Genomic DNA, 15,783 nt, shown 5'->3' on the forward strand with positions numbered 1-15,783 from the left:
CCTGAAAGCCTGCATAACAGATAGGTTTAAACAGTTGTTTTTTTTTTATTCCAAAACTTGAAGATAGGGCATTCAAATACTATATAGTATCAGACGGTGTAAACAACAACAAATGGATTTGTTTCTATTAAAATAAAACAATAAATAAAGTCACCTGATGGAAAACATCCTCCCAAGTCCAAACGTGACCCTGACACAGACATGATGGGACTCAGATGGGACTGAATCCAAATGTAGGCGGGACATGAATACCGAGTATTCGTGAGGAAGTTTGGCAATTTAGACACTAGGTGGCGGTCTCGATTCTTAAAAAGTGTGTCCACTGGAACTATTTGCGAAAGAATGCGCACCAAGGGTTTTAGGATCAATGTGGAATATTTGCTTAGACTCTCAGACGAGGTGTTGTTTTCCCTGTGGATATTCAGGCTGCAGCTATGTATCCGCCGCAGACAATGACATTAAGCGTATTATGTTCAAATATACATGTGTTTTTAAAGTAAAGGGCTAATGTGACCAGTAGTAATAACAGAGCACCAGAAGCTGGAGTAAACCGCGTCCAGCTGCAGTGGTTGAGCAATGTGCGGCGGGTTGGAGCCGCCTGCCTGAGAGGATCCGTCACAGAAACAAACCGCCCCCTCCCACTGCGAGTGCCCCCGCTTCAGATGTGCAACTCAAATACATAAAGCCTCCATGTTGCACAGGGGACGTAGGACCAACACACAGCTGCTGTTTGCGTGGAGGAGTTAGCGAACTTCAGCGTTCAACAACTTCGCGTCTGACACATGTTTGTTTTGGGACCAGAACCAAATTCTCCGCAGGGCTCTCGTCGTTGTTCCAGTCACGGCCTCACGTTTGTGGATGACCCGCAGCATTCGCGGCTAACCTGCTAACCCAAGCTAGGTGCTATCTTGAGCTAGTTAGCAATTCAGTGTCGTTTGTTTTTGTTTTGTATTTTTAGCAGCACGTGTGTGTCCGCGTCGCCCACCAAATACTTCGTCTGCAGCGATGATATTTTGCGGAGAGCCGTAAATGACAGCCACTCGCCGGCCTCCATTCACCACAGTGCTAGCTGACTGGCTACCCCCGCTGCCCCAACGCTTTGCCACGGACTGTTGCCTGGGCTTTGTGGGCTAGCTGGTCATCCCCATTTTGAACAGCTAGCTAGTAGTAGCTAGCGAACGAAGCCAGCGCGCTAGTACGAATAACATTGTGGGAAACGAAACAGGAATAACCACCCGCCTAAATGGACCACATGTCCATTATAACCCAGGTCTCCAACCCGAAGGAGGAGGAAATCATATCGTTCAACCAAGAAAAAGGTAAGAAGTCAGTAAACGGGAGTTAACTAAGGCTAGCACGCTAACTACTTACTACTTCTGCACTGACATTAGCGCTTAGCTGGCGCCGGTTGTCTGTGGTGGTCGTCGTTTAAAACCCTGGAATCACAATCACGATCAGTCAACAAACGTAACAAGCAAAACGTTTATCCGAAGACACAGTCACGTTATGGAGCTAGCTAAATGTTTCCCGTGCCTACAACATGAAGAGCACTCCCCTGTCGAGTCGTGTGGTTTAATCCCATTACTGTCCGAGGTAAAAATAACATTGTTGTCAAACTGTTGTGGTTCAGGCTAAGCCATTTAATTCCAGGTGTTCGCCTGTTTGTATGCAACACTCTTTTTAGAGGTTTGGCTTAATGTTTTGACAGGTGATTAACTTTATGAATCATGACCATAACAGAGTTCTGACCATGGTTTGGTCTAAGGTGGATCAAAGTGTTGCATTAGACAAATCCGTATTGTCGAGTTCAAATGTATATTAATCAACACAATATTTCCCCTCAGAGATGAAACTGTATGTTGCAAATCCATCACGACTTATTTCACCTTGCAGGTTGGAAATATTTAAACGATCAGTTTTCTTGCCTGTGTTGTCAAGCTGTCATCCCTCTCTTGAAGACTGTTTGTCTTATGATTTTATCCCTTTTTACATTAATTTCTATCTCTGGTACATGATTATTTTTGAGTTTTAGTTCATCATCATCCAGATATTTGGGGAACTCAATATCAATGTTAATGTTGTGCCCTTAGTTTCACTTCCACTCCCATCTGTCATTACTCTCTATTTATCTCTCCACTCATAATTAAGTATAATCTATACTGGAGGTCAAATCCCTCCTTCAAGACCATAGCAGTCGATGTTCATTCATTCCCATTCCTCTGGCTGCACGGGCGCTTTCCGGGTCACTCAGGCCCATGGGATTTGTATCAGTATCACATCTCAAACCTCAGTGGTCAGTCCATTAGTAATGTGAGAACTTAAGTCTTTCAAGCATAACAATGCATTCTCCTCCGAGGGTACAAAAGTAATCCCCAGCAGGCACTGTGGTTCCTGTGTGACATGTACATATGAGGGTGTCAAGGGAGATTAGGATTGCAGTGTGTGCAAGCAAAATTATGCAGATTCCACTTCAGTCATACACACTTTATAAGCAGCTTCATATTATGTCTCAGCAAAGAGATTAGAAGATACCGGTGTGTGAATCAAAGGTGTCACAAAGAGTTTTTCAGTGGCTTGTTTGCATTTTATAAATCATCATTTTTTACTTGGAGTTTGGGTCATTGTGCTAGTAAACAGTTATGAAATCATTTGTGATCACTTGATATAATTTAATGTTTAAGGGATGCGTCGATTATATAGTGATTTGATAGGTCAACTCATCTACTAAGGGTTGGCATAACTTCTACATTTACCAGGCTTTGTTATGGCAGAACTGTTTTTGCATTCCTCTATTTCCCTCATTTTAAATAGAATTAGTTCCTTTGGTCTTTTGGTTGTCGGTTAGAGAAATTCAGCAAATATGAGACATCATGTTAGGCTTGTGATGTGCATTTGTCATTTATTTGTCAATTGGAAGATTGGCAGATAGACTGATAGTTTTATTTAGTAAGCAAGCACACATGTATTGAAATGTTTGTTTAATTGAGCTCCTGTTATGCAATTGTAGTCAAGGATGTGTTGAGGTCTTATGATTTTGATTTAGTCCACAAATCCGTAAATTAATTTTATTTCTTATTCCGTACTTTAAAGATAATAGAGAAAATAATATGAATGATCACAACAGAACAGAAAAGTTTGAATGTCACCACGCACAAAGTCACAGAGTGGGAACTTACTTTTTTGTGTTGGCTGATGCATTAAAAACACACCTAATGTTGGCCTAAGTAAGACTTGTCTGTTGCATAGGACACAGCTGAGTAAGTGGACAAATGAGAGCCGCATTGTTGCTGTTTGTTTTATACCTCTTTCATTTTGTCTTGAGAATGCGTCATTACTGAATTCTTCCACTGGGGCTAAGTCAAATATTGCCATCATAGTAAGAGGTGCATGACCATGTGCTGTCTTCCATTTGTTATTAACAACATTTGAGTGTGATAATCATCATAAAGTTGTGTAATTATGACCAGAAGATCCAATATTTATTTGTATAATTCAGTTAGCAGGTATATTTTAATCCACTGTGTCTCAGGGCGTATAGAATGATTCTTAACTTAATTTCCGGAGTTCAATAGTCTATGATTTGATTGCAAATCACACAGCAGGCAGCCCATCCCAGCAGATGACCTCGAGGAATTTAACAGGTAGTCTTCTATAGCTTGAACAGGCTCCAAACTGTCTGAAAGAAAAATTGACCACCTTGCTCTCAGTGGGCCTTTAGTAGCTGTCTTGCAACATGTGCCTGCTGTTCACACAGGTTTGGCTGCCAAGCAGCAGCCTAAATATAGACTCACTGCCCTGTTGGCCAGGGCACTGCTGACCTCGAAACCAAGTATAACTACTAGCAAAAATGACAATGACCATTTCTTCATTTAACTCATGCAAAGACTTAATTTGGAAAACAAATACACAAAGTTGTATGCTGAGCCTGTGAGATAAATAGGTGCCTCGCTCTCACACAATTAATTTACTCTTTTGATAAAGACTCTAAGGCAGTCATGGAATCGAACGTATTTCTGAAAATGTATTAATTGTGAGGTTAGCTTTGCAGCTCAATGAGGGTCACCATAATTTCAGTCAGATTTCTGTATTTTGTTTTTCTGCTTTTTATAATAAGTATTAAATAGCATTCTATTCAGCTTTTAAATATCTGATTTGTCACTGTAGCCTACTGTTACGCAAATCATCAAGGAAATTAGATTTTAAATTATACTGAAACAACATTCATTACATGTGTTATTATCAAAACTATAGTTTTCCTGGTGGCGCAGCTGTTCAGGGGTTAGTTGTATCCATGGGCTAGCCTTTCTATGTATAGTTTGCATCTTCACCCTGTGACTGACGCAGGTTAAATCAGTTGGATGCTTAAAAGCCCCCATATGAACAAGAGTGACCTGGCTTACTTTTGTATACTTTTCTCCTGTCAGTGTGTGTACTTGGATAGTTTTTTGGCACCTGCATAGGATAATAACAAAATGAACAGCAGCAAAGATCACTTGATCAGTCTGTAACACTTAAAATAAATTGCTCTGTTTTCCAATCATCCCAAAATTTGGATAGAACAATCTTTTTTAATGAGGCTGCTCCAAGATTTAGTTGTTATAATTTAACATCGGATCAATTCACGGTGGAAGTTAAAGAGTTTCTCACATTGCTGAACTACAGCCTGCTTAGATACCTGCTTGTGTTCTCAAACAGTCCTGAAACTTGTGAATGTGTAGTTTCAGGTAATAAAAGCATAGTCTTCAGTTTGTAGTTTATTCTATCCTGTTTGACGTTTAAGTATTTTACAGCCAACCTATTTCATAACTGTAGATAAAACACAAACTCCACATTGTCATTGTCTCCATTTTTCATGCACCATTTGTTGGTATGCATAAGGGTCCATACGTATTTTGACATCCATAAAGATGTTTGGACTTACAGTTTTAATTCATAAGAAGAGAGTGATATATTCACATATCACAGATCTGTTTGTATATGATGATATGTCAAGTTTTTTCTGGACCAACAACTAATAATGTACAGTGTATATATAAAGTAAGGAATGTCAGCTGATGTATCGATAATTTAATTATTTTACTCCCTAGAAAATATCCTTGCAAAAGGATGCTATGCTTTCTTTTTCAATGTGTTAGTGTATATTCCTCTGTTTAAGGATTGGAGGGTGTTGAACTGTGGCTTGATTCTAGGGAAGGGAGAACTTCAATCTCGTATCTAAAGAAACAGATGAATAGTTTGTTGTCCTTCTGTCTTCATATAATTTATCTTGGACAAAGCTCGTCATGTTTCCTTATATTTGGAAGACAAACTATTGCGTGGAGAAATAAGCTTAGTTGGGAAATCAGCTACTGTTAACCCCGAAACTGTAAAGCTAGAGCCCACAAGTCCTACACTTGTTGCCAAAATAATGTATTGAAAGGAGTGATTTTCCTTATGTAGCATAGTAGGCTTTAATACTGTGAACTGATTCACTAAGGAAATCTATGGTGTGGTGTTCCAGATCATCAGGGGCGGAGAACTTGCAATGCCTTGACAATGGACAGAAATTAAGTTTGGGCTTGTTGCTGTGACAACTGCACTGCATCTGACTGTACTGGACTAACCCTGAGTCAGACCTATATGAAGTGGCAATGAAGGACACAACATGCACTCCTCAGTGAGATGAAGAGATGACTGATCCTCAGGACACTTTTTGTCTTGTTGTTGGCCCAGTCCTGGATATACTTGCAAAAAGGGACAGCACAGGGAATAGTTTATTCTGTCCAGTAAATAGTTACTTTTTTTGGAAAGGTTAATAAAGTCACTGAACTTGGTTCATTCAAGTGAGTTAACCCTCTCATTAGTGAATTACAACCCACCATCCCCTCCAGTTGAGTGATGTGTTTGAAGCCCAGTTCCGCTCTGTGCATGACTCAGTCGTACTGGGAGTTTTTCTGAGGGTCGTTGTTCAGGAAATAAATACAGCAGCCAGTTTGTAGTGATGAGTCATAGGAAGCTGACAACTGTCTCACTTTTACAGTAACACAGAGCTGTGACGACAAAACCCAGTCCAAATTAAGGAGCAGGAGTCAGGTGGTGCTTATAATGTTATTTTTAGAATAAGAACAAAGCATATTGTTGCAGATATGATGAGGAACTCATGGTGCTGCTGTGTACAAATTATGAATTTTACATATATATATATATAATAAAAAATGTTATCCTCTGGAGATATCTCTAAATCAGTGCTGGTCCTTACTATGGTGTCTGGTAGTAGTAGTGTTTGGCCTTCAATACTTTGGAGAAACGAGGCAGTAGCAGGAATTTTAATGCTTTCTCCTCTTCCCTATTAGCTCCAGAAGAATTACTTTTTTATTTCATTTATAAAGTTTTTTCCCCTGGAATACATTCAATGTGAAATGAGATTATTTTTTTCAACACAATCACTGAAAGATTGTCAAATATTACTATCCATAAGTAATGCCATTCATTCAGTTTTTATGTTATCACCTCGTGATGGATGCATATTGTATCTAATCTGTCTTGGGTTGAAGGAGCCTGTGTCACTGATTAGATGTTGTAATATTTCCAGAGCTGCATGCTCTTATTAAAGAGGCAGTAATTAATGACAGGAAGCCGGTGTTCGAGGGAAACAACAGCGATCAGGGAGTGTATGAAGTGTTTCATGCTGTTACATGCCGTGAGTCCGTCAGTGTCTGATACCAGACAAGTATGAGTATTTATAGTTGTAGAATATGGAATTTAAGTAGTCTTCTTAAAAGAAAATAGTTTGGCAACCCAACGTTAAGCCCTTGCTGGTTATGACATGAGACTGCTGCTGCTCATATGGCCTCAGATACACAGGAATGTCTTGTTTACACTCAAAAGTCTTGTGAAAATAATTCTGCCAGGAAATTATCTTGTTATTTTATTTATTTTCTTCAGGCACAATGTTTCCTCACACAAATGTTTGCTCGATGTTTCTTGAGTCTAGAAGAACAAAGTGGCACTATATCAAGATGCCAAAAGACATGACATAATGCTGTTTGCTCTTCACTGGTCTTGAGTCGCAGAAGCTTTCTGCTGGTGTGAGCTGAGGAGGCAAGCAGGGGTGGGACTAATGGCTGGAGAGGAATGCAGCCTTGTATAGGCTCTGCAGGGTCTGAGGGCCTCCCACCTCCCTGCCTTCCCTCGCCTCGTGTGCATGTCCAGGCTGCTTCAGTCACTCACCTGCCAGCCGAAACATGGGGGGGAAAAGTAAGTGTTTCAAAATGGAGACCCCGGGCCTATCCGGTGCCAGTAGCCACGACATGGCAAAAAAGAGAAGGGAGGAGCTTCCAACGTGTCACTATTAATAAAATCTCAGCGTCTGATTTAGGCCCTGCTCAGTAGTCCACGATTTGCAATCAGAGCATAGCACGCTCTTTACTGACGTTTTGTGTGATTGATGAAGGGACCCGGCCAGCTACGTTATTTTCTGATCAGTGCCACCGCCAGGCCTGATCAACAAAACCTACTCCAATGCCATTTAATCACACTGTCATGGTCCCACCATTTGTTGTTGTTTTTCAGAATCACTCACACGTGGTGACTGGGAGAATTGTAATGAACACATAACAGTTTGTTCCCACTTATTCGAGCAGCTTCCGCAGCTTGGCAGACAAATCAACCAAACGTAGATGCCTCCCACCTTCAGCCTGCTCCTTTTTTACAACACAGCACTGATTTGCATATCCACGTGTTAACCGGTCACCCCCACCCTCTCCTGTGGTCTCAACAGCATCCCAGTCAAAAAGCAGCCTAAAGAAGCAGAGGAGCCGGAGCATCTTCAGCACATTCTTCTGCTGCTTCCGAAACTACAATGTGGAACCACCAGCCACCAACACAAACACCAGCTCCCTGCCTCCACCTGTTGAGGAGAACGGATCGCCTCCTAAAGTGAGCTGCTGCACCACTACATGCTAAACTTTCCATTCATAAACTGTGTCCACACGTGAATCTGTTGTAAATTTGTCTGTTTTTGTTAGTAGAGGTTTCACTCTTTTTCTTTATATCCATGGACCCCCTGTGTTTTGTCTCCTTTTTTTTCCCTACAACCCCCTCACGATGTTTTGTATGCGCCTGTCTATCTCTCTTGTGTTGTAGTGTGACCAGGTCGAGGTCATCCCTGTCCCTAGTGTATGTATTGCCTTTTTTTCTTTTCCTTTGCATGCAGGCTGAGTGGGCTGGTGCTGATACGTCCTGTCTGTGTGGGCCTCTGTGCTCCTCACTTGGGCTTTAGCTCTGCTACCGTACTGCAGCTCATGTTCAGCACCTCGTAGCACTGGCTGTGTGGAAGGTTTATTTTCACCTGTGGGTTTATCTGGTACCTCAGTGCCTGGCCTGCATGAGTGACTCGTTGTGGTTTGTATGCTTTCAGAAATACTGTGACACTAACTGTCTAACAAGTTAAGTCTAGAACTGTCTCAATTAATTGATGTCTCAAGAGCTTCCATGAAAGAAGTGAATCAATTCATTTTCCTGGTTATCCAAGCAATTTAATGACTGGAGTTAAGCTCCAAAGTAACTCAAGCCGAGAGGTAAAAGAAATTGATCCTGTCACACAAGAAAGAAATTCGACGTGGACTGATTATCTACTGATAAAATAATCCATCACTGACCATATGAAGCTCATCTAAATGGATATTTAATACAGTTCCTGCTAGAGACTGTGCCGGAAAATATTCATATTAGGAAGTAAATTGCCCCCCCCCCAACTATAATCAAATGAAATGTAATTAAGGAATGATATTTTACAATATCAGTTTTACTATAACTAACATTAATAACTATAAAACACAAATACAACCAACTATTTTTATGTTACATAATAAATAGAAAAGTTTATTCTGTAAAATCTTTCATTCAGTAGCAGAAAACAGAAACAGACTCAGATGCATGTGAAAGGCAATCTCAGTCAGTTTTTATCTACCAATCAATCCACCAGTCGGGCTCTAGTTCCAGCATTGAGACGAAGTTCCCCCATGACCTAATGTAACGTCAATGCTTGAATTTTAAGTTTATTAGCATTTTCAAAAGTTACTAAATGACTGCTTGACTGCATCCGCTGCTAAAATTTTCATGGCCTTTGTGAGAATGTGTAAATTCTATCTAACCTCCAATGATTTGACAATAATCAGTGGGGATTTTAAGATTGCTTTGTGTGGCTGTAGCAGGAGAAGGTTGGGTGATGAAGAGTTATTGTCATGTCAGACATCACTTTATCTCAGCTGCTTTGTTGCCATTGGAGATGCTCTTTCTAATGTAACAGTGGCTTGTCTGCTCAGCCTTACACATTAATTTATGTCAAGGCTGTCTTTATTAAACTCTTAATCTCTGTCTCACTCTTTAACATAATTCCTTTCTGTCCCAATTTTTGATTGCTTGTATTTTCTTCCTCTTAGCCACCAGCAAAATACCTCCTGCCAGAGATGAAAATATCTGACTATGGCAAAAAGTGTGTGGTGATTGACCTAGATGAAACACTTGTCCACAGCTCATTCAAGGTAAGAAGAGGATCGGTTTGATCTACACTGAAATTTTTTTTACATCTCTCTTCTCTTATGTTAGAAAAATACTATCATCATTCGGCTTTAACATCTAAATTGTCAAATCAGGTTTTAAATTCGTAAATGGAAGAAAGAGTTTCATTGCCCTTAAAACACAAGCGGATTTGCCTTCATTGTTGACAGTATCCTTGCCAGAGCTCAGCCACTAACATGCACTAGGTTTACGACGTGTTAAATCTATCCGGTTACTATGTAAGCAAAGTCAGGAGAGGAGCAGGTGGTGGAGCGCGTGCTGCATTAAGAACAAGAGCAATATTACAGTCCTTATTGTGCCTATAAGAATAAAAAACGCATGATTATAAGAGACTGTAACTGTTCCTGTCATTTATTTTTTTCACCTTAGCAGCATTTACTACAGAAGTTGCCAGATCTGAAGCAATAGTTATTGACTGTGTCACCGTTATCTTTCGACTCAACCCCTCCTCCCTTTATCCTGTTCTTTTCTGATGATGACCACCTAACTGTATGTCTAGGACCAGACCAACTTTGAGGGATATTGTTTGTCAAAAACAGAGATTATCTTCCTCCCATAGAGTTTAAAATTGCATATTTGGTGTTACTAGTGGGGCCTCTGTTGGTCAGCTGTGGTACTACACCAACAGTTTGTTTAATTATAATTTGCAATTATCTTGTTTCTCTTCACAGCCCATCAGCAATGCTGATTTTATTGTTCCAGTGGAGATCGATGGCACCGTTCATCAGGTATTGTTAACACAGAAAAAGAACTCTTTTTAATTACCACCCCTGCGTTTCCTCCCGCAGATACGTCGTAACGCAGTGTTTTAACTTCATTGTTTCAGAAGAAAAAAATGCCCTGTTTACCCAGGAACATAAATATGAATTCAGCAGGTTTTTAAAAAGATCATTTCTAAGTTTGATGATCCGAAAAAATCAGGGGAGCAGAGTCACTTGTTGACCAGCGGAGTAATGCGCCTCAGAGCAGTTGTGCTGCTAAGGTGGGGCAGGCGGGGCCACCTTGATGCAGTAAAGGCTATTATCAGGGTTTGTCCTTTTAAGCCTTAGGTGCAGCACAAGTCTAAATGCATGTCAAATCAGTGTGGGGAGCATTGACCACTGTCACAGACTCGCTGTTATAGTCAGATTTTTTAATTGAAAACCTTATTTTGAAATAAATTACAGCACAATTATGATAAAAGTAATATGGGCATAATATCGATAATATTTTTGAAGCTCGTAAAAGGAGTTCATGCTTGACTGACTGTATTAACGGATGAAAAAGCAGCTACGTGCTGTAATATAGAAAATTGTGGATGTGATACAATGAAATGCATCGTTGTGAATCGAACTGTTGACAGCTGAATCCTAATCGAATTGGGAGGCTAGTAAAGATACACACCTCTAGTCTGGAGCCCTGATATTGTCATTTCTGTAAGCTGTCTGTTACAAATTGAAAAAAGGTGTGCCCCTAAGTTTGCTTGTGCTCCCTTAAATTCTCAGTAAGGGACTACAGTGCTCTAAGTAAAATAAAAGTTAATCTGGCGCCCTGTATTAGGTTAGAAATTAACCATTTTGTTCATGTGAAGACCCAGAAGAGAATGGCTGTGATCCAGTTCAAGTAATCCAGGATAGGCTGTGTGTATCCTGGTTGGCCTATTCATGATTACTTGCGCTAGATGGCAGCTGCTGGACTGGTGATGGGACAAAAGAGTGGATGACATCTGATTGATGCCCTTTTAAAGATGGTGGTTTGTATTTGTATATGTGTGTAGAAGAAACATATCTCTAGCTAACCCTAAAAGCTGTTGTATGTAACATCACAGTCTTCTGCGACAGAGTACACAATTAATATATTATAGTGAATTGTGCCTCTCACAAAGTTTGTTCATTCAAGGTTTGACTCTTTTCGCACCTCACATGTTTATCTGTGGTGTGTGTTGCAGGTGTATGTGCTGAAACGACCCTACGTGGATGAGTTTCTTCAGAAGATGGGGGAGCTGTTTGAATGTGTGCTGTTTACAGCCAGTCTTGCCAAGGTGTGTTTAAGCAAGAGAAGATGCTTTTTTATTCTGACGTGTTTGGGTAACAGGCCAGTGCTACCCGTAAGACTATTTTATTTCCTTGTTCGGGTCTGTACTTTTCATCTGCTCTTCCTGTCTGAATGTTCACACTCTCTATGCTTTGCTGTCCATCTGTGGCTTTCACCTCATAGCCAATTCTGCATGGGTAAGTGTAATGAGGTAGAAATAATCATGTTCAAGGATATGTTTTAAACCCGTAGTGTTAAATAATCCTCAATCAGAGCTCTAGTTGTCAGTGGTGCTTGTTGTGTCATAGAATTGGTTCCTGATGCTTTTCCCCTGTCAGGTAAACACAGCTGAGGAGGACGACCTATTCTGCTTCCTTTTGACATAATAGTGTAGACTTTAGTTTCCTAAGTGTTCTAGTTGAGGTATTTCACTACAAAGATGTTCTTGAAAATGTTCTTTCAAATAGCCAATCTCTATTGTTTGAATTTGAGTTTTTCTCTAGCAGTGCTCAACTTTTCTCTGTTTGTGTGACCTGGGCAGTATGCAGACCCTGTGGCAGACCTTCTTGACCAGTGGGGTGTGTTCCGAGAACGACTCTTTAGAGAATCCTGCGTTTTTCACAGAGGAAACTACGTCAAAGACCTCAGCCGGCTTGGACGAGAGCTCAGCAATGTCATCATTGTTGACAATTCACCCGCCTCTTACATTTTCCACCCAGAAAATGCTGTGAGTTCTAAAAAAGAGTTTACAAAATGCATCTTAAAGCTTCTTGTGGTATACTGTAAGTTTGACTCACAAGGAGTCCCCATCTCCCATTGTTTCCCACCTTTGATATAACAATTTATATTAACCATCTGAAACTTTGGAGACGTTGAACTGGCCAGGGGAGATTCTTGTTTGTTTGATCTAAAATATATATCATAATGGTTAAAACAAATTCCTCTTGCAGTAGAAAGTCAAGGAATCTGTCTTGTACCTCATGTACACTCGCAATGACTTTATTACAGTTCACTCAGTTTTTAGACATGAAGCATTTGAAAGTTACTTCGCGCCACTTTTTGATAATGATAACAAATTTTGGGTTATGTGCATAATTTAGGCAATAAACGCTTATTTCAAAGTTGTGTCCACATCTCCCCAGGTCCCAGTCCAGTCCTGGTTTGACGACATGAATGACACAGAGCTCCTGGACCTGCTGCCTTTCTTTGAGGGACTCAGCAAAGAAGAGGAGGTTTACGGGGTCCTGCAGAATCTGAGGAGCAGGTAGCAGGACACATGACAGCGCAGCCTGTGCTCTCGATACTCTATCGATCCCTGCGATCTCTTTCTACAGCCAAGACTCAGGCAGATCCTCCCACATGCGGCCCTCTTGTCTCTGCCCCAAGGGGACGCCTTGGAGTCTCACTGTGGAAACCTTAATCCTGTCTCCGCTCTCGTCGCCTGGTGATTGGCTGACTTCTGTGTGCCATCATACGAAAACAAACACTTACAATCCCAGGAGCACTGTGTCTGACAAGAATCGCACACACATGAAAGTGTACAGAGCGACCTAAGTTGGTAATATCGGGGACAAAATGCTAAGAGGAATGAACTCTGGTCTTTATTTTCAAACCAACCATGTTTTACTATTCGGTAAAGTGCTTATTTTAAAACCAAAAAAAACATATTTTTGTCTGAACTTTCTTTTGTGGTACCACAAGAGTCTGAAAAGATTTTGTCCTCGTATTGTTGCTATGCAGGCAGTTTCTGGTAGTAGAAAGGACTGTGATTCTCTTTTCTTACTGAATGAAGTGCCTTGTGTGAATGTTGTTTATATGGAAAGATATTTTGTACATGGCATATTTCCTGAGTACTAAAGTCTTTTCACAAACACCCAATATGCTTTAAAGTGGACACAGTGGTATCTTTATACTAAAGTTTTGCTTTTTTTCTGATCATCGCTGGGTAAACGTCTCAATATTAGCCTCTTTTTTTTTTTCCTAGTCTGCTTGTGCCATTATATAGATGTGATTTAGTTTCTTTCTGCTTTCATTATGCATAGAAATAGTTATTTTGTTTTAGGCAACAAAGTGTGTTTGCTCTTTTGCATTTGATAGTTTTGAGCTGAAGGCTCAGATAATATTGTGGCGTTTGTTTTTTCTGTCTCTCATTACTCCCACTTATCTCATTGTATTATTTGCCAAATAAGGAAATTATTTTTTAACAGGCTTCATATCTTTAAACAGGGGTTCAGTTGTATCTGTGAAACCATTAGTACTAAGTATAGCATTATAGGTTTTGTTCTTTTTGACAGGTATATGTCAAATTCATTTGTATGTTTTTAATGTTATGAGGTCCTTGTTACGTCATGCTTATCAGACGGCTAGCTCTTAGCACATTATTATAATTTTTTTTTTATTTTACAATTTGTTTGGGCACACTATAAAGTGGTGCAACTCCACTCTTAGGGAGTAATCTTTCTCCTAAATTGTACACGGTTTGTTAATTTTAAATTTCTCTTTTTTTTCAGTGGTCTGGGTTCTCTCGTTAAATGGGTTGAGTGCCATGTTTAAATTTTGTCATGGTTAGTTTCTTTGGGGAATATAGGGTTAGTGTCTGATAAGAGTCTGGGCAGTGTTGAAATCACACCATGCTCTCCTGATTTACATACAGTGAAGGTGAGGCCTCGTCCAGCCCTGGTGTAAAATCAGCAGAAACGATGTGTGATGTTTACCCTCATGACTTTATTATATTTTTAACTGCTCTTTCACCTCAGTGCCTATCTTTAAGAGGAGCCACACAAACCGAATGCTGCAACATTAGCTACCATGGCAATATACCTTTTTTTTTGTAGGAGAGTTTCCATACCAAGTTTTTGGTTTTGGTGTCAAGAGCACTTGACAAAACTAACCCCAGGATTGGTTTGTTTACAGTTGAGCTTTCAGTGTTCGTCAATGAACATACTTTTTTCACATTATTCGACCCAAAAACTGAATCAACTTAAATTTTGCTTGTTTCAGCAACAGCCGCCAAATAACCTTGTGTAGTTGAGTTCATTGCCAGTCGTCCGCTTTTGTTGTGGAAGAAAGTAAAAAAAAAAAGAATGGACGCCTTCCAAACCTACAGTTGGGTGCTCAGTCCTGGCCCATCCACATGGATCCTCACTCATCAGGGGCAGCTCTACATGAAACTACTGGGCCACTGCAAAAAGGACTGTAAAGAACCTCATTACGGTATTGATGCCTTACTGCCTGTGGAGGCACAAAGCAATGTTTCATTAATTCCGAGATCACATCTACTCGTTTTAGCATCGCCTCATTAGTCGTTTTGTCATGGAGTGTGCAAACCGCTCGGCCATGTATCTGCACCATACATGCTCAAGTGAAATAACATTGTGATACAATAAAATGAAGCAATGAAGTGTGAAAAAGCTCTGTTGTGCCATCCAGGGATTGTACGCCCCAACAAACTTCATTTGCTTTGTTGCTTGGTTTATGGGTCATGATGTCATAGTAAAACGAGACTGCTTCATAAGTTCCACCAATTTTTTTCTTTTTTTTTGTCCAATTGGAAGGCTGCTGCTCTGTCAGGTGTATTATAGCATTCTTTTGCATCAAGCATCTGTGTTGGTGATGAGGGTGTCAGTGCAATGTCCTTTTCTAAGAAGTGTTCGGCCCACTCTTCTCAACCTCTCGATGATTACCTTTCTCTGAAGATGTTGTTTGTATCATTGTGATATTTTTCTACCTACCTTTTTATCAGTATTTGGTTTTAAAAATCACGTATTACCCACCGTCTCCGGTTTTCTGTTCATCTTTCTTGCCTTTGGTAAGAGTTCTCAGTCAGGTCTCATCTTTCCTATCAGGGGACACGTTTGGCGTATGTGTGTGTTCGCGTCCTTAAAGTTTTTCTTTGTCACCTCACTCTAATTTACATATTCATAATTTTGTATTGATTTAACACCAAAGTTCTACAACAATTGAGTTCAAGTCACCGCAGGTGTTACACTGTTCTTGGTTATGTTGAGTGTTTTTAATGTCTCATCATCCTGAGCATCATTTTTTTGTTTTCCTTCCATAATAAAAGGCTTCATTGAAAATATTTCGTCACGTCTATTTTTTTTAATTTCTTTTTGGATACATGAATTAAGACTGGTATGATTTAAATTTCCACTCACAGGAAACTTAAGTCATGAGAGGGAACGTTAGTGTGCTCTGTTTCTATAAACC

The 15,783-nt window shown here is 40.1% G+C and overlaps 1 protein-coding gene across 3 annotated transcripts; it reads left to right on the top strand.

The window, feature by feature from the left end:
- Window positions 1-186: 186 nt before the first annotated feature.
- Window positions 187-15,653, top strand: LOC133968182 (CTD small phosphatase-like protein). 3 transcript variants are annotated; one of them, XM_062404079.1, is made up of 8 exons: window positions 188-1,319; window positions 7,760-7,917; window positions 8,125-8,157; window positions 9,423-9,524; window positions 10,233-10,289; window positions 11,489-11,581; window positions 12,116-12,301; window positions 12,717-15,653. In XM_062404079.1, exons 1-8 carry the CDS (start codon window positions 1,244-1,246, stop codon window positions 12,840-12,842), a joined length of 831 nt encoding a protein of 276 aa, XP_062260063.1. In that variant the 5' UTR covers window positions 188-1,243; the 3' UTR covers window positions 12,843-15,653. The 3 variants fall into 3 exon arrangements, with proteins under 3 accessions (XP_062260064.1, XP_062260063.1, XP_062260065.1); XM_062404081.1 differs by lacking the exon at window positions 188-1,319 and adding an exon at window positions 6,211-7,236; XM_062404080.1 differs by lacking the exon at window positions 8,125-8,157 and having other exon boundaries at window positions 187-1,319.
- The last annotated feature ends 130 nt before the right edge of the window (window positions 15,654-15,783 follow it).

The sequence above is a fragment of the Platichthys flesus genome, chromosome 14 (genome assembly GCF_949316205.1).
Source record: "Platichthys flesus chromosome 14, fPlaFle2.1, whole genome shotgun sequence".
Lineage (NCBI taxonomy): Eukaryota > Metazoa > Chordata > Actinopteri > Pleuronectiformes > Pleuronectidae > Platichthys > Platichthys flesus.